This window comes from Pongo abelii, chromosome 2 (genome assembly GCF_028885655.2).
Source record: "Pongo abelii isolate AG06213 chromosome 2, NHGRI_mPonAbe1-v2.0_pri, whole genome shotgun sequence".
Classification (NCBI taxonomy): Eukaryota; Metazoa; Chordata; class Mammalia; order Primates; family Hominidae; genus Pongo; species Pongo abelii.
Genome location: NC_085928.1, coordinates 12513341 through 12536882, shown reverse-complemented (window position 1 = coordinate 12536882; position 23542 = coordinate 12513341). Strand labels below are relative to the sequence as shown.

The window sequence follows — 23542 nt, the reverse complement described above, 5'->3', positions numbered from 1 at the left end:
GTAACCAAAACAGCATGGTACTGGTACCAAAACAGAGATATAGATCAATGGAACACAACAGAGCCGTCAGAAATAATGCCACATATCTACAACTATCTGATCTTTGACAAACCTGACAAAAACAAGAAATGGGGAAAGGATTCCCTATTTAATAAATGGTGCTGGGAAAACTGGCTAGCCATATGTAGAAAGCTGAAACTGGATTCCTTCCTTACACCTTATACAAAAATCAATTCACGATGGATTAAAGACTTAAATGTTAGACCTAAAACCATAAAAACCCTAGAAGAAAACCTAGGCAATACCATTCAGGACATAGGCATGGGCAAGGACTTCATGTCTAAAACACCAAAAGCAATGGCAACAAAAGCCAAAATTGACAAATGGGATCTAATTAAACTAAAGAGCTTCTGCAGTAGACTCTTATTAAAACAAATTCCAGGCAATATATTTCATTTCAAGAGGATTCTGGCCAGGCATGGTGGCTCACGCCTATAATCCCAGCACTTTGGGAGGCTGAGGTGGGCAGATCACTTGAGGCCAGGAGGAGTTCGAGACCAGCCTCGTTAACATGGTGAAACCCCATCTCTACTAAAAATACAAAAATTAGCCAGGCATGGTGCTGCATGCCTGTAATCCCAGCTACTCAGGAAGCTGAGGCAGGAGAATTGCTTCAACGCGGGAGGTGGAGGTTGCAGTGAGCTGAGATTGTGCCACTGTACGCCAGCCTGGGTGACAGAGCGAGACTCCATCTCAAAATAATAATAATAAAGAGGATTCCAGATTCCAATCAGCATAAAATGTGACCTTACCTGGTATCCTAGTCTCTTTCAAAGCCTTTGGCACAGGCATGTTCTAAGGTTCCTTCTAGGTTGCCACAAGGGACCAGAGTGGATGGTACATTTTCCAGGTACATTAATTTACTGAAAAGTATTTTCCTCTTTGCCTATTACAGCTGAACTATATGGTTAAGTATAATTATTATTCCTTGATTTCTAGCCCCTTTTTTCATGGCAGACTTATCTGAAATTAGTTTATTTGGTAGAATTTAAGAGCACAGACACACGATGGCCTAACGTCTATAAACTATTTCACAGACCTTTAAAAAAAACATGACAGAATATGATATGTAGATCTAAAATCCTACACTTATTTACATTCCAGCACTGAAATGGCAGGCCTTTCGACAACATCCAAAACAACTATTCTATTCCAAACCATGGAGAAAACAGGCTAAGTGAGTTGTTTATAACAGAAACCATTTCACATTTTTTTAAAAAGTACAGTTTGGATGATGAACATTTTAAATTCAAATGCAAAAATCAGTTATTCATGATAAATACCACCTACTACTTAAAAACATAATGCTTAAATGAGAAGCACTTCCTTATGCATGAGCATCAAAAAGCTTTTGGGGATCACTTACAGCTCTGACTCGAAGAAGATGTGAGATGACAGACTGCAGTTCATCACTATAGTGCTTAAGGTCAGTAAATCTCCTGAAACAGGAAACAAATAAAACATCGTTTTTCAAATGAAAACAAGCAGTCAAAAACTGAAAGAAAAAACAGTAGTTCCCGAGAATAACAAAACTGATTCTATTTAACCATATGCTGGCCTTAAACATTTACACACCAATATAAATCCAAAAAACTCCAAAATAAAATGATACTTTCTTTTGATATTTTGAAAGTCAAGATATCACACTTCATAATTTACCTCGTGGAACTGAAATAGATAAAAAAATCTGTTGGTATGAAAAATTACTTTGAAAATACAAAACAGGAAAAACTTTAAGGAGCTAAAAGATACATTATGGTGCAATCATAAACTCATGGTCTCTAACCTCAATCTTAATTCTGCTCAAGTAATTTGCTTCCCTCATCTATTAACTGCCATTTTCCATAAGGACCAAAAACTTCTGATGCACCGCCTGTCATTCTCCAAACAACCAAGCTTCACAGACAAACAAAAGCCATCAGATGGGAACGACTCCCACCTCTACCTCCTGCCAATCAACTTACACACTTCCCCATATCTATATAATTTTTTCCCTCCCACTAGGATTTCTTCCCATCTAACGCTCTAGATTCCATTCCAGCTACACCCCATATTCCTATTTCCTAACTTCCTATCTCTATAAGCTTTTTCTCACTAACATATCAATTAACTCCTCTCACAGATTAAAATACACACTCCCTTGACAACACACCCAGCTATTAACACCCTGTCAATATCTACTCCTTTTATAGCCAAGCTTTCACAAGGTATCATTTCTCCAGCAATAACCACTTCTTCCATTCCCATTCACTGCACAGCCTATGAGAATCTAGCTTCTGCCTTCAGCACTATATAGTAGGGAAATATTCCTGACAAAGTCACCAACTATTTTCATGTTGTAATATCCAATGATCAATTTTAGTTCTCCTCTTACTTGATCCTTTTGGTAATGCAGTAGCTGACATCACCCTCCTTCTCAAAAATCTGTTTCCGTTTCAGTGTTATTTTCTCATGGCTTTCCTTTTATTTCACTGTCTGGTCACTCCTGAAGCTTCTTTTGTAGTACTTCCTTCGCCCATCTCTTACATCTCCAACTGTAGTGTGCAAAAAATTCCTGAAATCTTTTTTTTTTTTTTTTTTGAGATAGAGTTTCACTCTTGTTGCCCAGGCTGGAGTGCAATGGCGCGATCTTGGCTCACCACAACCTCCGCCTCCTGGGTTCAAGCAATTCTCCTGCCTCAGCCTCCCGAGTATCTGGGATTACAGGCATGTACCACCACACCTAGCTAATTTTGTATTTTTAGTAGAGATGGAGTTTCTCCATGTTGGTCAGGCTGGTCTTGAACTCCCAACCTCAGGTGATCGCCTGCCTCGGCCTCCCAAAGTGCTGGGATTACAAGGGTGAGCCACTGCGCCTGGCCAAAATATTTCTTAAAAACACTACTGATGGTCTTTCAGAGGGATATGAATACACCAAGGTCCTCGTGGGACTCAGGAATCTGAATCTGAATTTTATAGCTCATCCACAGGATTCACATGCTGGCAGTCCTCAGGTTACACTTTATTTTTCTTTCCTTCTTTTTTTTTTTTTTTTTTTAAAGGCCTGGCACTGTGTCACCCAGGTTGGAATGCAGTGGCTTGATCCTAGCTCACTGCAGCCCTTGATCCACCTGCCTCAGCCTCCCAAACAGCTGAGACTACAGATGGGCATCACCATGCCCAGCTGACCTCGGTTATACTTTGAAAACATCCTTAAAGTGTTGGCATTCTTCAAGGCTCAGTCCTAGGTCCTCAGCTATCTTCCAATCAGTCTTTCAATCTATACATTCCTATGTGACTTGTCATTCACAAAGCTTCACGATTATGATCTACATGTTGCTAAATTCCAAATTTCTACCATCAGCCCAAATCTCTCCTAACTCCAGATCTATAAAACCAACTGATTTAGTAGATATTTGTACTTGCTTACATAGCCAAAGCTCAGCCTATCTTCCACTACTCCTCAAAATCTTTCCCTTGTGGTCCCTTGCACTCTAAAGAATGAAAACTTGAGTGCCATCTGTATTTCCTTCTCTCCTTCACCCCATACATTCCACTAATTGCCCAGTCTGTTGATCCTACCTCCTAAACATTGCCCCAATCCACTCACTTTTCTCTGGCCTCTCTGCCAATGCCCTAAATTCAGATTAGCATCATCATCTCTCACCAGTCTTCCTGACTGGCCTCCTAGCCCACTCCCACACTCCTCTAATCTACTGTCCGCTCTGCTTGGATGATCTTCCAAAGTCCATATCTATACCACCCCCTTGCTTTTAAGCAGCTTTCTACTGCAAAGGTTATCCGCTGATCCTGAGACAAAGTCCAAACTCTGTAATGTGGCTTAAAAAACTTTTCACAGACCCCAAGTATTCAGTTACTGTGGTTCATTTAAATAAAGAGGCAGTGGTGAAGTTGAGGACATCAAATCACTAGATAAAATACTTAACCACTCTTATTCCCCCCAAGGCAGTGTTTTTCAGCAAGGAAAATAATTCAGGGATAAAAGAGTTGGCAAGATCGGCTCCCAATTAAGTGGAGTACAAATCTCCCTTTTTATATCCAAGATGGAAGGTGGAAAATGTACACTTGCATTTGTAGGATAAAACTTTGAAGGAATATAAACCTAAAAACTAACACGGTGTTACTCTCTGGGGAGGGGAAATTGATAGAGAAGAACAGGAATTAGACTTTTCACTGTACAACTTTTCCATACTTATCAATCTACATATATATCTGGTTAACCATAAGAATATATTATGTACTCCAAAACATTTTTATTTAAATAAAATTAAATTTATATATAAATATATATAAATATGTATTTTATATAAATATATAAAATCTCAGATAACTGTGGGTGGCTTTCTTTACGTAGAGCCAGTTACAACTGAGCTGGTATAATTTTCCCTTAGAAGTTTTATTATTTGAATTTAAGTTTCAAGAGGCTAATATTTTGTTAAACTCTTCGATCAGATCCTCTTGTGCTGGGTCCCAGGAGCTAGAAATTCTAAAGATCAGGTCTTCTGAAGCTTCTCCAGAACTGATTAGGTCCCCTAAAAATGTTTCTTTGTCAGCTTCCATACTCAGGATCTGGCATGACTACAAAATTCTTAGCTGTCATAATCTGGATATGAGAAATGTATAAGAATATAAACAGTAAGCCTCAGAACACTTAAATTAGGTGAAGCAGAGGTTTCTGGAGTTGAAAGGTCTTAACACCTGTGGTCACAGAACATATAAGGCACACTAAAGTTTCTCTGTTTGACTAACACATTGGTACAATCTCTTGTGAGGGGAGAGGAGTGACAACACAAATCATCCCCAGGTGATCACATCACCAGAAAGTCAGGGCTAAAAGATTCTAAACACCTAGGGGACACAGATAGATGTGGACCTTTGAAAAAAATCACAATTACTGGGAAATCAGAAGACCTAAAGGTGAAGAGTGAAAAATTCATCAAGTCTTAGATAACAATGTATGTTTAAGAAATAAAGGAATGAATTTTCTGAAAACGAGGGTATAACTACTTAGCCCAAGTCAAAATCTAGAATGTCTGCATATTAAAATGAGGAATCTTATCATAAATGATTAGGTGTTCTTAGAGAAATATTAAAGACTAAAAATCATATATAATGTCAGAATGTTGCAGTTTCACTTGAAAACAGTGAGTTTAAAAAGAGGACAGTCCATACTAGGAAGATGGTGACATAAAACTTCCCTCCGGAAATACTAAGTATCTAAAATCCCTGTCTTCGAGGCATGCAAAAGTGAACATGTAAATGCAGATTCTGATAAGACTGTAGTTTGAGGTTGTCTATATCCAAACCCAATATGTCCTCTGGCCTGAATCAGCCGTATTTTCTATTCTCCTCAAAGTACACCTATTGCCATTACAGGCTTTATGTTTCCCTTTATTTTCCATATTCTTTTTGAGACGGGGTCTAGCTCTATCACCCAGCCTGGAGTGCAGTGGCACGACCTTGGCTCACTGCAACCTCTGCCCCTTGAGTTCAAGTGATTCTCCCATTTCAGCCTCCCGAGTAGCTCGGATTACAGGCATGCGCCACCATGCCTGGTTAATTTTTATACTTTTAGTAGAGATGCGGTTTCACCATGTTGGCCAGGCTGGCCTCGAATTTCTGACCTCAAGTGATCTGCCCACCTTGGCCTCTCAAAGTGCTGGGATTACAGGTGTGAGCTACCATGTCTGGCCTTATTCTCCATATTCTTTAACATACTTTTAGTAAGTAAGCCTGGACAGGTGCCTCTCCTAATCAGATGTCATCCATTTCTCAAGACTCGTGTTGAAAAGACCCTCCATCAAGGCTTTTTGAGAATGCTTCTCTCCAATCTCAAAGGCAAAAACATGGCTAGGTGCAGTGGCTCACATATGTAATCCCAGCACTTTGGGAGGCCAAGGTGGGAGGATCACTTGAGACCAGCCTGAGCTGGTGAGACCCTGTCTCTGCAAAAGCACAAAAAATTAGCCAGGCCGGGTGGATCAACTGAAGTCAGGAGTGCAAGACCAGCCTGGCCAACACGGTGAAACCCCGTCTCTACTAAAAATACAAAAATTAGCTGGGCGTGGTGGTGGGCGCTTGTAATCCCAGCTACTTGGGAGGCTGAGGCAGAGAGAATTGCTTGAACCCGGGAGACGGAGGTTGCAGTGAGCCAAGGTCACGCCACTGCACTCCAGCTTGGCAAGAGTGAGACTCCACCTCCAAAAACAAAAACAAAAACAAAAACAAAAACCAGCCAGGCATGGTGGCGCTTGCCTGTAGTCCCAGTTACTTGGGAGGCTGAGGTGGGAGGATCATTTGAGCCTGGGAGGTCAAGGCTGCAGTGAGCTGAGATCACACCACCGCACCCCAGCCTGGGTAACAGAGCAAGACTTTGTATCAAAAACAACAACAAAGGCAAAAATACAGCTTGGGGTATAACTTATCTATTTTATAAGGCTTTCCTTTTTTTTTTTTTTTAGACACAGTCTCACTCTGTCACCCAGGCTGAAGTGCACTGGCACAATCTCGACTCACTGCAGCCTCCACCTTCCCGGCTCAAGTTATTCTCGTGCCTCAGCCCACCAAGTAGCTGGGATTACAGGCATGTGCCACCATGCCTGGCTAATTTTTGTAGTTTTAGTAGAGACAGGGTTTCACTATGTTGGCCAGGCTGGTCTTGGACTCCTGGCCTCAAGTGATCCGCCTGCCTTGGCCTCCCAAAGTGCTGGGATTAGAGACGTGAGCCACCGCGCCCGGCCTTATTTGGAGTTCATATTTGCATACAGCTGTAGTTTTCTCTACCTAGCTATTATACCGAAAATAAATCAAGCCATACAGATTGTCTTACGCTTCTTTACAACTTGTGCAACTATTACCTAAGATAAAGCCCTGAAAGAAAAGAAACTGTAGTCTGAGTGACTGTTAGAAATCATAAATGACAGTCCACTCCCCACCCTTCTCTTCTTCTAGTTTCTACACTTTGGTTCTTGCCTCCCTATCTGTAAGCATTCTGTTTTTTTGAGACGGAGTCTTGCTCTGTTGCCCAGGCTGGAGTGCAATGGCGTGATCTCGGCTCACTGCAACCTCCGCCTCCCAGGTTCAAGCAATTCTCCTGCCTCAGCCTCCTAAGTAACTGGGATTACAGGCGTGCCCCGCCACACCCAGCTAATTTTTGTATTTTTAGTAGAGACGGGGTTTCACCATGTTGGCCAGGTGGGTCTCGAGCTCCTGACTTCGTGATCCACCCACCTCAGCCTCCCAAAGTGCTGGGATTACAGGTGTGAGCCACCACACCTGGTCTCTGTAAGCATTCTTAATATGATGTACCTTGAGCTCCTTGAAGAAAACTCACTATATAGATTTTTCTCTATCCATACTTCCTGCCCCAAACTCAGCATAACAAAATGATATAACCTGATATTTAGAAGCTCGAGGAATAACCTGAACATATCATAACCTCAATTATCTAACTAGTTTTCTTTTAAAAGAAAAAAACTATCACTTTACATATGAGTTAACTAAAGTTACATAGATTTTTTTTTCAGCCAAGAAAAACTGGCCACATTAGATGAAACTTCTACTATGCAATGCAGCACAGTACATGAGTGGTTAGTACTGCTTATTTCTACTAGCGACAGGAGATTGCCAGGCGTGGTGGCAGGTGCCTGTAGTCCCAGCTACTCAGGAGGCTGAGGCAGGAGAATGGCGTGAATCTGGGAGGTGGTGCTTGCAGTGAGCTGAGATCGCAGCACTGCACTCCAGCCTGGGCGACACAGCGAGACTCCGTCTCAAAAAAAGAGAGTATGTTACTCATATAATCTGGTCAGTTTACCACCTAGATTTTGACTTAGTGGGTTTAGTTTATTTGCAACAATATAAGATGCTCAATAAATGGAGATAGACCTTGGGCACATCTCTTTTAAGAAAAATATACAAGCCAGGCACAGTGGCATCCGCATGTAGCTCCAGCTATTCTGGAGGCTGAGGCGGAGGATTGTTGAGCCCAGCAGTTCCAGACCAGCCTGAGCAACACAGTGAGACCGCATCTCAAAAAAATATATATATGTGTGTGTATACATATATATGTATATGCAATCCAATATGCAAAAGAAAGCATTTACAGAGTACCTAAGGCCACATAAAAGTAGAAGACTCCAGGCCCTCCCACTCACTGCTCTTAACAGTCTAGTTTGGGGTAAGATAAACATGAATGAAGCAAGTACTAGAAGAATCACTTTGTAATCCCTCTAAAACAATCTTTCTGGTTTTCTGAATTTTAGGAAATAACAAAACTATTTTAGTAATATATTTTAATAATCATATAAAAAAATCTATTGTAACAGCTAGATCTAGAAGAGAGTCTACATATTAAGAATCTGATACAACAATGACCAATATACACAATTATCCAGAATTTAAGACAAATAAATCCTATTACTAATTATATAGCAATTACACACTTTAACAAGAACATAAGGGCAAAAAAACTGCCTTGGTGACATTATTGGTCATATTAAACTTAAAATTCTACACACAATATGGATAGTAAATAAAATTCAGCAGTTCAGAAAACCTGGCTGGGTCAGAAAAGGGAGGAAAAACATTCAATTGACAAAATGTTTTTCATTCAACTGAAAAATACTAATTGACAAAATACTAGCATTAATCAAAAATATTATCAAAATATCAATCAAAAACAATTCTCTAATGGATGTACAGCCACCAAAGTCATACACTTAGCTTACTAAGTTATCCAGAGCTTTTTTTTGAGGGTGACTTATAATTTTAGTTCTTAATCTAGAGAACACCTCTTATATACCATGCATGTTAGTATAATACTTATAAAAACCTCAATGGAACCATAGATGCAAATTAAGTGAAAGAAGCCAATCTCAATGTTTACATACTGTATATGATGTGACATTCTAAAAAAAAAAAAAAACCATGGTGATAATAAAAAGATCAGTGATTCCCAGGGGTTGAGGGAGAAGATGAACAGGTGCAGTAGAGAGGATTTTTAGGACAGTAATACTATTCTGTATAAAATGATAACGGTGGATACACGTCATTATCCATTTGTCCAAACTCAAAAACTGCCCAACACCAAGTGTGAACCCTAACATAAATGATGGTCTTTGCTGATAATGCTGTTTCAATGTAGGTTCATCAACTGTAACAAACACAGCTCTCTGGTGTGGGATGCTGATAGTTAGGGAGGCTGTGACAGGTCAATGGGGAGAGGTGTGGAGAGAAGGTATATGGGAATTCTCTGTATACTCCACTCAATTTTGCTAACTCTACTAAACCTGTGACTGCTATAAAAAATAGTCTATTTAAAAAAAAAAAAGGCCAGGCATGGTGGCTAACACCTGTAATCCCAGAACTTTGGGAGGCCAAGGCGGGTGGATCCCTTGAAGTCAGGAGTTTGAGACCAGCCTGGCTTACATGGTGAAACCCCATCTCTACTAAAATACAAAAATTAACTGGGCGTTGTGGGAGGTGCCTATAATCCTAGCTACTCGGGAGACTGAGGCAGGAGAATTGCTTGAACCTGGGAGGCAGAGGTTGCAATCAGCAGGAATCACGCCACTACACTCCAGCCTAGGCGACAGAGCAAGTCTCTGCCTCAAAAAATAAAAAAATTAAAATTAAAAAACTCAAGTTACCATCACAACCTCCTAATTACCAAAATTTAAAAATATTCATTTAGATTTTATATTCAAAATTTATATGAAAAATCAGGGGCATTTTGTTAATATGTTATGGTTTATAAAGTCAGGCATAATAGGTCATCAGAATATGCAGACCCCACCTTTGTCTGGTAAGAATTTACACAATGTAGAAATTAGTGCTGAAGGATTCACTAGAGAAATTCTAACAGACCTCATAAATTTGGTCCTCCAAAACAAAAAAGCCTCATCTGCCTAAGCACATATCCAACTAAAAAACTCTAACTGAACCAAATTGCCAAGTAAAGGTCCATATAATGTACAGTTTGAATTATACACCAAATATAAAGATTAAGCAAAACCAAAATCTTAAATACATAGGTCCCACCCCATGTTAAGTAATTTCTGAATACACTGGCTTCTTTTAATATGGAAATGCTCTCACAAATACTAGCTGATATTAATAAAATCAAGTATTTGTCATATATCTTCGTGAAATTTTCTTGGTATACAAACTAGATGGTTCATTAATAAGTATATGTAAAAAGTATATAATTTTCTTATCTTGAGCTGTGCATATTTAACAAGCAAAATCGTATAAGGAAAACTATAAAATTAAAATTACTTTTCTCATTTTTCTGATATCTGCAACAACACTTAACAAACCCTTCTAGAAAAAAGCAATGGTTTAATTTTATAAAACTTCAGTCACAATCATACCCCCAATCAAGTTATCAAATTTCAAATTCAGTTTTAGACTTTAAAAGGATTTCACTAAATGTGAATAGGTAAAATATTTAGCAAATACAGTGCACACATTCAGAAATGAAAAATTAAATAGATTGATAGGCACCATTCAAAACAACATTGTAACTGTTATTAAAACAAAACCTTACTTGTCTGGGTTTTTCACTCTGAATGTTGCATTAAGCGCTTTTAACCTGGAGTCTGCCTGGAAAAAATAATTTGTTCACTTAATACAATTACATTTCAGGGTATAAAATTCAAACAATTTTACTTTCCCTTTAGAATTAAGATGCTGAAGTACAGTTTTCTTCATATCAATTGTTGTAAACACATTAAACATGCCTAAAAAAAGCTTAGTAATTATTTTTGAAAACACTACAAAAACATACTATAAAACAGACTGAATACATGGCATTCAATGGTACCAAAGTAAAACAACTGTACACACCAACCAATACACAAACAGGCATACAGCACTGCATTATTAGAATTTGGAAGAGGTCATGTGAAAACAGTAGTTTTTCTCTAGGCCAAGAAAAGCAATGATATGTATATATAAACTAAATGAAACTACTGCTTTAATGGCCGGGCACAGTGGCTCATGCCTGTGATCCTAGCACTTTGGAAGGCCGAGACAGGAGGATCACTTGAGGTCAGGAGTTTGAGACCAGCCTGGCCAACATGGTGAAACCCCGTCTCTACTAAAAATACAAAAAAATTAACTGGGTGTGGTGGCGCGTGCCTGTAATCCCAGCTACTCGGGAGGCTGAGGCAGGAGAGTCGCTTGAACCTGGGAGGCGGAGGTTGCAGTGAATTGAGATCGTGCCACTGCACTCCAGCCTGGACGACAGAGAGAGACTCCATCTCAAAAAAGAAACTACTGCTTTAGAGTCTGCATCTACCGAGGGTAGTTCCAAAGCAAATGTACACTGGTTTTTCTCATTTTCACAATCTGTATTTTAGAAGAAAGAATATAGAAATACATGTACTAACACTCTACTAAAAAAACAAGCTAGATTACAGCAATTACTTTTTAGCTAGCAGAAAATGTAAGACAACACAACTTTTAAACTATTTTCTTCATTTATTTCTAGATAATTACTCTCAAAGAAGAAACAGAGGGATAAATACTAAATAATAATTTCACTGCATAAAATGTATACTTAACACATCCAAATCCTGTCCTGTCCTAAATTCTCATTAAAAAAACAACAAAAAAAAAGACAACCAAACAACTTTTCTAACCAAGGTACAAGAACAATTAGGGTTCATAAAAGGTAGCTCAATCAGGAATCAATTTCTAAATGTGGTCTGGTTTTTAAAATCCCACCTTGAAAATTTTACACTATTACAACTTCCAACTCATAATTACAACTACTGTTAATGAATAAACAAAACAAAAATATTACTAAGGCTTCCCAGATTACTTGGCTAAGAAAATAAAAACAAATATAACAAATATACTACTCACAAGTTCAGCCTCCTAGAACTCCAGACCAAAAGAGATTTAAAGGGCTATCTAAAGAATATCTAAAGTAGTTTACTTTGATTTTAGGGAATTCTCTTATGGAATTCTCCTATTTCTAAAATCAGTATTTCACAAATTCTGGATCCTTCTTACATCTGAAGGAAAAATTAGCTAATACACGTCAAAGTCCTTATAAATAAAAACACCTATGAATTTAAGGCATATATTAAAAATCACTAAAAACCAAAGGATCTTGTAAGTATTCATGACTTCAGTCACATGCAAAATGTGATTCTTTAAATGAGGATGAAACTACATAAATCACTAAGGAAAAAAATATTCATTTGTATCTTTTCTTGAATCTCATGCTTTTTAACACCAGCAATTTATTTTTTACTTTTAAAGTCACCAATTTACCAATTTAAAAGTCATATAAATGTAAAAGGTCACCATTCTAACCTTTGCTAACCAAATGTTTTGTCAGATCAGGTCCATCTCCACACCCAACTCAATCTGCTCATTTCAGAAGATTACATAAAAAAGGGGAAGCTGACTAAAATGTCACCAAACCGCTGGATCTCTGAAAAACTACCTGGACTGTTCCAAATCTGATAGGTTATCGCCCACCTAATCAGATTCCCCATCAACACCTAAAGATGCCCCTTAATTCATTATTGTCTCCTATGATCCTATTTTACTTCCTTTGAAACAGCATTATCTGAATCATCTTGTTCACTTGATTCTTGGCTGTCCATTAAGAATATAAGAGCCATAAGCCAGACGTGATGGCTTATGCCTGTAATCCCAGCACTTTGGGAGGCTGAGGCGGGCGGATCACGAGGTCAGGAGTTTGAAACCAGCCTGGCCAATATGGCGAAACCCTGTCTCTACTAAAAATACAAAAAATTAGCCAGGTGTGGTGGCACATGCCTGTAATCCCAGCTACTTGGGAGGCTGAGGCAGGAGAATCGCTTGAACCCGTGAGGCAGAGTTTGCAGTGAGCCGAGATCGCGCCACCGCACTCCAGCCTGGGTGACAGAGCAAGACTCCATCTCAAAAAAAAAAAAAAAAAAAAAAAAGAATATAAGAGCCATAAAAAGGCACAGTGTGAAGGTGGCCCCTGGACTGTACAAAGGCTGCTGTGGCAACACTTCTACCTGCTTTATCTTCCCCCCCCACATTACCTAGTAAAGCACACCCAGTCTGGGCCTCCCTCTCAAGGAGCATTCCTCTTCCTTGGACTCTGGTGACTTCACTGCAGGTTTCTCATCATCACTAATGTCTCAGCTCAAATGTAGGCTTTTTAAAGGAGGGTGACCATGTGGCCTGGTTTGCCCAGGAGAGTCCTGGTTTATAACTGTTGTCCTAATCTTTTTTTTTTTTTTCAAGACAGAGTCTTGCTCTGTCACCCAGACTGGAGTGCAATTGTCCCCATCTTAAATGTCCCTATTTCCTCTCTAAAGGGGTCCCATTTGGATAATAAACTTTATGGTCACTCATCTTAGGGTAACCCTTGAAAAATAATCCCTGCTGTCATATTCCCCAACAAGGACGATGCTTTATGTCCTTTATACTACTTATCACTATTTTAAAGTATCTTATTTTTTATTTAAATGCTAACTTAATGTCTCCAACCACTAAAATATAAGCTCCACAATAACACAGAGTTCATGAATATTTCCAGCTCATTCACTACTGTATCCGCAACACTTAGAAGAGTACCTCACACTGTAGGCACCAGCATTTGGAATCTCCACATTGGATCTCTGAGAGTTCCTGTGCAATAACGAGATTAAAAGAGATCCTAACTAAGGGCCCAGACCTTGGCTCCGGTAGTCCTTGCCCCAGGGAAGAGGCAGGGTCCAGGGTTCTTATGAATCAGCCTAAATTCATTTAAGGATTGGGTATTTAGAACAATGTTTTCATGACTAACTATGTTAACTGAGTTAAAATGTCACTTTTATACTAAAGCAACTAGTTTATATGTTCATTACTCTAGGGATAAACCCTTTGCTCTTCTTTCACTGAATTAAGTAAAATGAGTATTTATATTTTGTGTATGTATTTATTTTTAAATAGAAACAGAGTCTCGCTATGTTACCCAGTCTGGTCTCAAACTCCTGGGCTCAAGTGATCCTCCTGCCTCAGCTTCCCAAGTAGCTAGAACTATAGGAACATGCCACCAAGCCCAGATTGAGTATTTATATAAATATTCCACCCCCAAAAAAAGAAGAAATGCCAATAACCAGTAATGATGAAAAAATAGGTTGCTCATGCTTATGTTAAATAGAACACAGATAAAAAGGAACTAAATTTTGGCCGGGCGTGGTGGCTCACACCTGTAATCCCAGCACTTTGGGAGGCCGAGGCGGATCACGAGGTCAGGAGATCAAGACCATCCTGGCTAACACGGTGAAACCCTGTCTCTACTAAAAATACAAAAAAATTAGCCAGGCATGGTGGTGGGCGCCTGTAGTCCCAGCTACTCAGGAGGCTGAGGTGGGAGAATGGCTTGAACTGGGGAGGTGGAGCTTGCAGTGAGCCGAGATGGCGCCACTGCACTCCAGCCTAAGTGACAGAGGGAGACTCCGTGTCAAAAAAAAAAAGAAAGAAAGAAACTAAATTTTATGATTATCTTGCTGGGTGTAATGATCGCTCTCAAAAATTTTAAGAAAATATTGCCGGCCGGGCACGGTGGCTCATGCCTGTAATCCCAGCACTTTGGGAGGCCGAGGTGGGCAGATCATAAGGTCAGGAGATTGAGACCATGCTGGCTAACACGGTGAAACCCTGTCTCTACTAAAAAACACACACAAAAAATTAGCTGGACATGGTGGCGGGCGCCTGTAGTCCCAGCTACTCGAGAGGCTGAGGCAGCAGAATGGGGTGAACCCAGGAGGCGGAGCTTGCAGTGAGCAGAGATCGCACCCCTGCACTCCAGCCTGGGTGAAAGAGCAATACTCCATCTCAAAAAAAAAAAAAAATGTTAATCTAGTAGGCCAAACTACAGACAAAATATGTCTGAGAAAAGGAAAATTAAAGTAAGATAACATTTCAATTTGAGGATAACAATCCAAGAGCCAAGGTCAAATATTTTTATAAGATATGAATATTTGGTCTCATTCAGAATGACCTCACGTTCACAGAAATACAGCTTTCAACACTTCCTTTAACAACCATCTCTGCAAATATTAATTACATAATTAATAAGCAAGAGAGGTAATATGGGATGGTAATTAAGGAGGGCTTTCAGTTAATCTAGACTTGGATTCAGCCTCTATCACTTGTAATTATGTGACCTTGGCTAAGTCACGTTCTAGAGTTCCTCATCTAAAAAATGGGAATATTAACTCACCTCAAAGATACTGAGGCAATATTCAGCAAAATAAACATAGTATAATTATAGTATAGTACTTAGCACATAGTAAGCATATATGATGATGGTAATACTCAGATAAGAAACTGTTTTTAGATTCTAAAAAAAGTTTTCTTCTTTTTTATCATTTTGGAAAATCTTTCTTAAATTATCTTCCTAAAAATAGTTTTCTTTATTGCCTTATAGCAATAGTTGTCAAGTTTTAGGCTAATGGGATGTACGTCTGGGATGAATTCAGTATTTTGAACAAACAATCCCATCAACTGAGTTACATGCAGTCCACTGACCACACCCTGAATTAAGAGTACACAAGCAAAATTCTACTTTTTCTTGAGGCCTCCAGTTAACCATTACCAACAATTAATACTGAACCCATCTATGACACAGTGAAGCCCTGGGGGTTACAGGTGGGTAGCGATTTTGCCTCACTCCGAATGTACCCATTCTGCAACGTGTGTGTGACTCACATACCACTGCTACCTCCTTTTCCGCTATCAGGCTCAGCTGTCAATTGTCACTACTGTCACAATGTGACTGTCTCCACTCACTTTTTAATCCTCTGCTCAAATAGGTTGTAACCTAAAAAACAGCCAAATTTGTCCGAATACCTATAATAAAATTAATGGGTCCGCTACAGGAAGACCAAAGTATAGTAGTAAAGTATAGCAGGAAGCCATGTTACATCCCCTTGAACATCTCAGAAGTCAGTTTTGCTTAAGTCCCAGCTTTCAACTGTGATCAGATTAGCTGTAACTGCCAAATATATGACCTCCAGATAAGTGAAATATGACACACTCATTCTCTCTTTATATATATATATACACACACACACACACACGTATGTTATTTACATATGATTGTGGACATTTGTATGATGTACACACGTATATGAGGCTATGCAAAAAGGTCCCATTTCCCTGATGGGAGGAAGGACTTAAAACAAGGAACATCCACAACAAAATAAGGAATACAGAGAGACACATGGGTTTCTGAATTCTCTCCAACAATTTTATTTCTGGCTCACTTCATTAGAAGCTTGATGTTTTCAATTATTAATTCTGTATATTGATATTACCTTTCAAATACTTTTTAAAAGTACAATACATAAGGCTCCCCCACAATGAAACATTCTATCTAAATACTTAAGTAGCACCTACACATAAGATTCAAGGCACTGGTAAATAGCAATTTTATAACGATGGAGAAACTCAAGAGTTTTCTCAGAATCACTAAAGTTACGGCCAAAAACTGGATTCAAAGACAAAAACTGATAACTATTAACTGCAGTAAAGACTTAATGACTAGAATTTTTAAAATTTTTGTTATATAAAGAGAATTCACTAAAATGATTGTATTTTAGTTTAACCTTTTCCTTGTTAGCTTTTAACATATCAAACTATTTTTCAGAAAACTCTATCTAAACATAAATCAGTTTTTAAACTTCCAAGTTATTTCAGATCCATCCCTAAACTCAAATTCTACCATTCCCTCTTGAGTGTTATAAAGTGATGGATTACAGCCAAGAAAATTCTAATTGTTTCAGTATATCTGTCAACTAAATATTTATAGCTGGGCACAGTAAAACTAGCACTTTGGGAGGCTAAGGGGAGACAATGAGCTCAGGAGTTCGAAACTAGCCTGGGCAACACAGTGAGACCTCATCTCTACAAAAGAAAAATTTTAAAATTAGCTAGGTATGGTGGCACGCACCTGTAGTCTCAGCTACTTGGGAGGCTGAGGCAGGCGGATCGCTTGAGTCCAGGAGTTCAAGGCTGCAGTGAGCCGTGATCACACCACTGCACTCTGGCCTGCGTGACAGAGCAAGACTCTGTCTCAAAATCATAAAAACTCCAAAATATTTATAAATTAGAATCAGTTTATGACAGAACTGGTTTATCATATTTTCTCTGCAGAAAAAAATTTTCCTCTTTCTAGTCTGTTTTGTGCCAAATTTCAAATATCTATGGGCCAATGCATGGGAAGTGTTTTTTAAATTACTGTAAAAAAATTTTCTTCTTCTTGTCTAGACATATTATATTGAACTTTTGGTACTGTATTATCATGTGAGTCATTTAACAATTTATATTATGTTATATATCAATTTTTATTCTGTTAGTCTACTTACCTATTCAGTTTACACCAGAGATGAAAAATTTAAAAAGTTTGTAATAACCTTTGTTGTATTTCTTTTAGGGAAGAAATAAACAGCAGCATAGAACTCGAGTGTCCAGCTTACCACCACTATGCTCTCGATTTTCAGATCATCATCTCATTCCCAAACACTAATTCTAATGACTAAATTTAAAAAGCTGTTACAAAAACTAAATAATCCTGTACCACTAACAGATAAAACTTAGAACTATTTCAAAATGACTCCTTTGTCCCCATTTCAAACTGGCCACGATGTCTCAACAGACAGAAGAAGCATGACTAAGGGCTTATCTATTAGACTGCTAAGGTTGGACTCTTTCATATCTGATAGAGTGAGCAATTGTCGGCGGGCAGGGATACGAGTGGAAACAGGACAGAAGAAAAAAAGAGGCAAGGTATAATACTAGTACACTGGGGAAAATCTACAACTTGTATTTAAATTACTGCTTCATTACTATAAACACTAACCAAAAAAAAAAAAAAAAAAAAATCACTGTTTCAAAATGTTCTTTCCCTGTAGAATAAATATGCCCATTATAGTCTCATTAGTAACTAAAATTACACAAATCAAAAGTGAATTGTAGTGTTTCTTTGAAAACCTTACCAATGATATTTATTGTAAGACTAGTTCCAACATTCATTTATTCAATAAATACCAAGTTCCCAATGAGTGCATGGCACCACGCTGGGAACTGTAAAGGAAAATGGCAAATTTCATAGAAATATTCTTACCTTCAGCTGAAACCCAGTTTCATTCACAGTCTCCTTCCAGTTACCTTCCTAAAAATTGAAGTTAATTTTAGAAATCATTATTGCAAAGCAAATATTCCAAATTAAGTAAATTAAATTTCTATCATTCTGTTCTTCCTTCAGCAGGAATTGGAGAGAGAGGTTTAAAAAAATTTCTTTTCACTTCAAAATTAAACATTCAATCCAACTTCTAAAAGATTACCAAAAGGTGAACCCAAGATTTTATAGATCTGGGCTTCAAAATACTGAAGACAAATTTTAATATTATTTAAATGATACCAAAAATACCATCATCAGTATCTTTAAATAGAAAAATGTTAGCCAAAAGAATGACATAATCCACTAATTAGAAATTCATAACAAAAAATAAATTGCATATAAATTAATGAAAAGATCCTTAAAATAAGTATTCTAAAATTTTTTTAAGAAACCCAAATTAAATGAATATTTTACTAAGACTAAATAAAAGAAAAATACCTGTGTTAAAAATAGATAGAAGATTTTGTCTCTACAAAGGAGGGGATGTGAAGCAATCCTCAAGAGAAAGTTTTCCAAACCAATCCGTCGCCTCTCCACAAAATCTGGATCCATGTTGTCAGCAGAGAGTTTATGCCAAACAAATTCTGCCTAGGTAAACAAAATAATCATTAAGAATAGTCTCAATGCTGAATACTTCTAAACTACTGCCATTTCACTTCTTACCCGTTTTTCTGGCAGAGGTGGCACAACAATATGTGGATAATAAACTAAAAGGTAGCTTCTCAACAACTCAAATTCACTATATCGCCGCCACAGTGAGTCTGTTAGGACACTCTGACCATCGGTATGTTCAATTGACCTGAAAAGGAACAGAACAACACTTAAGTTATTTTTTAAAAACAAAAATACATACACATAAACACAATCACCTTTAAAATTATAACTACAGAATGATTATGAACCAGGCACTAAGTAAAGAACTTTTCCTACATTTTCTTTTTTTTTTTTTTCAAGACAGGGTCTCACTGTCGCTCAGGCTGGAGTGCAGTGGTGCAATCACGGCTCACTGCAGCCTTCGCCTCCTGGGCTCAGGCAATCCTCCCACCTCAGCCTCCTGAGTAGCTGGGACCACAGGCACATGTCACCACATTGGCTAATACTTTAATTTTTTGTAGAGATGGGGTCCAGCTATGTTGCCCAGGCTGGTGTCAAACTCCTGGGCTTAAGCCATCCTCCTGCCTTGGCCTCATGTATTTTCATATTTAATCCTTATGACAACCCTGGGAGGCAGAGATTTATTATCCTCGTTTTACAGATGAGGACACAGCTGCACAGTATATGCTCTGTCTATGATCACAAAGGTCTGTGGATAAAGCACTCAGATCCATCTGATTTCAAAGCCCTTACTCCTAACCACTTTCATTCTGTTACAGAAAGCCTGTTTAAACATAAGAGAAACAGTTTTATTAGGAACACTCTAAAAGCCTTAATGTATAAATAATTGATTTTATAATATGATAAAATCTAGTTTAGCCAGTGCTTCATTACATAAAGAGCATTTTTAACTTCACTTCTGCCACAATGAGAGAATAACATTCCCAACAAAGACCAAGACACCACAAAAACTTCAATTTAGGTTATTAATAAATCAGATTAATCCAAGTATCAAGAAATATCCAAAAGAAAAAATATTAATTAGCTCTGAAAGAGTGGGGAAAAGGGGTCATAAAAATTCATCTCTAGTCTTACTTTTAATTATAAAGGGCTGGTAGGCAATGCCATGTTTCATACATATAAAAATTCAACTTACTTTTGGGGGAAAGTTAAGGTAAAATCATATAAAGGATATTTTAAATATTTTGACTACTTAGGATTTCTTGCCAGCATAAGTAAGCCCTATTAGGAAGCACCAGTCTTCTAAACGTTATCAGGACCTTGCTATTTTCTAATTTGCTTGACAATAACCTGTTTGCCCTCCACGAAATGCACAAGGTGTATTTGTACATTAGGACAAAAAGTCATAAAAGTTAAATCAGTCTCCAAATAAAGTCTAGAGAAAGTATTTACATCATGCCATGCTCAGCACAATAGATGCTCATTTTTATCATTTTTTAAGTTTGCTACTAAATTTATTCATTGAATATTAATAAAAATGAACCAAAATATGAAATGCAAAATGCACAAATGGCTCCCACGGCAAAAATATAGAATTATTAAATCATAATTCATTTTAAAGAGTATACCTAGACATTAGTTATAACTAATACCATCCCAATTACAATTCCCAACTTCAGCTGAAAAAATACTTGGGTTAATCTCAAATTTCAAATTATTCAAAATCACTACCAACAAAACCCAAAACTTGTAAGTAAGTGGATAAATAAAGCCTATAAGCAGTACACCTACAGAGCTGATAGAAGGTCTGCATAAGTGTTTAAAAAAAAAAAAAAAAAAGCAGTTGGATGCGGTGGCTCACGCCTGTAATCCCAGCACTTTGGGAGGTCAAGGTGGGTGGATCACCTGAGGTCAGGAGTTCGAGACCAGCCTGGCCAACATGGTGAAACCCCATCTCTACTAAAAATATAAAAAATTATCTGGGCGTGGTGGCAGGTGCCTGTAATCCCTGCTACCCAGGAGGCTGAGACAGGAGAATTGCTTGAACCTGGGAGGCAGCGGTTGCATTGAGCTGAGATCACGCCAACGCACTCCAGCCTGGGCAACAAGAGCGAAACTCCATCTCGAAAAAAACAAACACACACCAAAAAAAAAAACCAAAAAGGCAGGGTCTAGTAGTTTCATTAGAAACTGTCTAAAAGCAAGAGAGGACTTTCATTAGACCCCAAAACTACCTCATTCATCTAATCACTCAACAACTATTCAATAGCACCTAAATGGTTTTACTTGTAATATTTAACCCCCACAATGAAAATATGATCATCAACCATGTTTTACAAATTAAAAGAATTAATAACATAGTGCCTTCCAAGCCATCAAGGCATTACTACCTATTCTAAAAGAGACATATACTTATTTTAAAAGAGTTCATATTCAATGAAGAGGAACACATACAAAAATCTCTTGGGGAATTAAAAACCAGAGACTTTAGTCTTATTCAATCTTAGCCCACTAAACTACAACACTATAGCATAGCAATCCCTCCCCCTCCCCCTCCCCCTCTCCCCTTTCTTCGGTCTCCCTCTCCTTTTTTTGGTCTCCCTCTGTTGCCGAAGCTGGACTGTACCGCTGTGATCTCGGCTTGCTGCAACCTCCCTACCTCAGGCTCCTGTGACTCTCCTGCCTCAGCCTGCCTCAGCCTGCCGAGTGCCTGGGATTGCAGGTGCGCGCCGCCACGCCTGAATGGTTTTTGTATTTTTGGTGGAGACGGGGTTTCGCAGTGTTGACTGGGCTGGTCTCCAGCTCCTGGCCTCGAGTGATCTGCCTGCCTCGGCCTCCCGAGGTGCAGGGATTGCAGACGGAGTCTCGCTCACTCAATACTCAATGGTGCTCAGGCTGGAGTGCAGTGGCGTGATCTCGGCTCGCTACAACCTCCACCTACCAGCCTCCCGCCTTGGCCTCTTAAAGTGCTAAGATTACAGCCTCTGCCCTGCCGCCACCCCGTCTAGGAAGTGAGGAGCGTCTCTGCCTGGCCGCCCATTGTCTGGGATGCGAGGAGCCCCTCTGCCCGGCCGCCCCATCTGGGAAGTGAGGAGCGCCTCTGCCCGGCCGCCATCCCGTATAGGAAGTGAGGAACGTCTCTGCCCGGCGCCCATCGTCTGGGATGTGAGGAGCGCCTCTGCCCGGCTGCCCCGTCTGGGAAGTGAGGAGCGCCTCTGTCCAGTCGCCCAGCGTCTGGGAAGTGAGGAGCGCCTCTGCCCGGCCGCCCCGTCTGGGAAGTGAGGAGTTCCTCTGCCTGGCTGCCACCCCGTCTGGGAGATGAGGAGCACCTCTGCCCGGCTGCCCCGTCTGGGAGGTGAGGAGCGCCTCTGCCTGGCCGCCACCCCGTCTGGGAGGAAGTGAGGAGCGCCTCTGCCCGGCCACCACCCCGTCTGGGAAATGAGGAGCGCCTCTGCCCGGCCGCCACCCCGTATGGGAAGTGAGGAGCGCCTCTGCCTGGCCACCCCGTCTGGGAGGTGAGGAGTGCCTCTGCCCGGCCGCCACCCTGTCTGGGAGGAAGAGAGGAGCACCTCTGCCCGGCTGCCCCGTCTGGGAGATGAGGAGCACCTCTGCCCGGCCGCCCTGTCTGGGAGGTGAGGAGCGCCTCTGCCTGGCCGCCACCCCGTCTGGGAGGAAGTGAGGAGCGCCTCTGCCCGGCTGCCCCATCTGGGTAGTGAGGAGCGCCTCTGCCCGGCCGCCACCCCGTATGGGAAGTGAGGAGCGCCTCTGCCCGGCCGCCCCGTCTGGGAGGTGAGGAGCGCCTCTGCCTGGCCGCCCCGTCTGGGAGGTGAGGAGCGCCTCTGCCCGGCCGCCCCGTCTGGGAGGTGAGGAGCGCCTCTGCCCGGCCGCCACCCCGTCTGGGAGGAAGTGAGGAGCGCCTCTGACTGGCCACCCCGTCTGGGAGGAAGTGAGGAGGGCCTCTGCCTGGCCACCCCGTCTGGGAAGTGAGGAGTGCCTCTGCCTGGCCGCCACCCCATCTGGGAGGAAGTGAGGAGCGCCTCTGCCCAGCCGCCACCCCGTCTGGGAAGAGAGGAGCGCCTCTGCCCGGCCACCCCGTCTGGGAGGTGAGGAGCGCCTCTGCCCAGCCGCCCAGTCTGGGAAGTGAGAAGCGCCTCTGCCTGGCCGCCCCGTCTGGGAGGTGAGGAGCGCCTCTGCCTGGCTGCCACCCCGTCTGGGAGGAAGTGAGGAGCGTCTCTGCCCGGCCGCCCCGTCTGGGAAGTGAGGAGCGCCTCTGCCCAGTCGCCCCCTCTGGGAAGTGAGGACCGCCTCTGCCTGGCTGCCACCCCGTCTGGGAGGAAGTGAGGAGCGTCTCTGCCCGGCCGCCCCATCTGGGAAGTGAGGAGCGCCTCTGCCCGGCTGCCCCGTCTGGAAAGTGAGGAGCACCTCTGCCCGGCCGCCCCGTCTGGGAGGTGAGGAGCGCCTCTGCCTGGCTGCCACCCCGACTGGGAGGAAGTGAGGAGCGTCTCTGCCCGGCCGCCCCATCTGGGAAGTGAGGAGCGTCTCTGCCCGGCCGCCCCGTCTGGGAAGTTAGGAGCGCCTCTGCCCGGCTGCCCCGTCTGGGAAGTGAGGAGCGCCTCTGCCCAGCTGCCCCGTCTGGGAAGTGAGGAGTGCCTCTGCCCGGCCGCCACCGTGTATGGGAGGTGAGGAGCACCTCTGCCCGGCCACCTCGTCTGGGAGGTGAGGAGCGCCTCTGCCTGACCGCCCCGT

The 23542-nt window shown here is 41.0% G+C and overlaps 1 protein-coding gene across 1 annotated transcript in view; it reads right to left on the bottom strand.

Moving 5' to 3' along the window:
• The window catches only part of SNX4 (sorting nexin 4), a 79934-nt gene that overhangs the window by 35077 nt on the left and 21315 nt on the right, over positions 1-23542 (bottom strand). Inside the window, 5 exon segments of the mRNA NM_001133520.1 lie at positions 1427-1499; positions 10607-10662; positions 18185-18232; positions 18680-18829; positions 18905-19040. Of these exon segments, the coding sequence (NP_001126992.1) occupies positions 1427-1499; positions 10607-10662; positions 18185-18232; positions 18680-18829; positions 18905-19040 (463 nt within the window).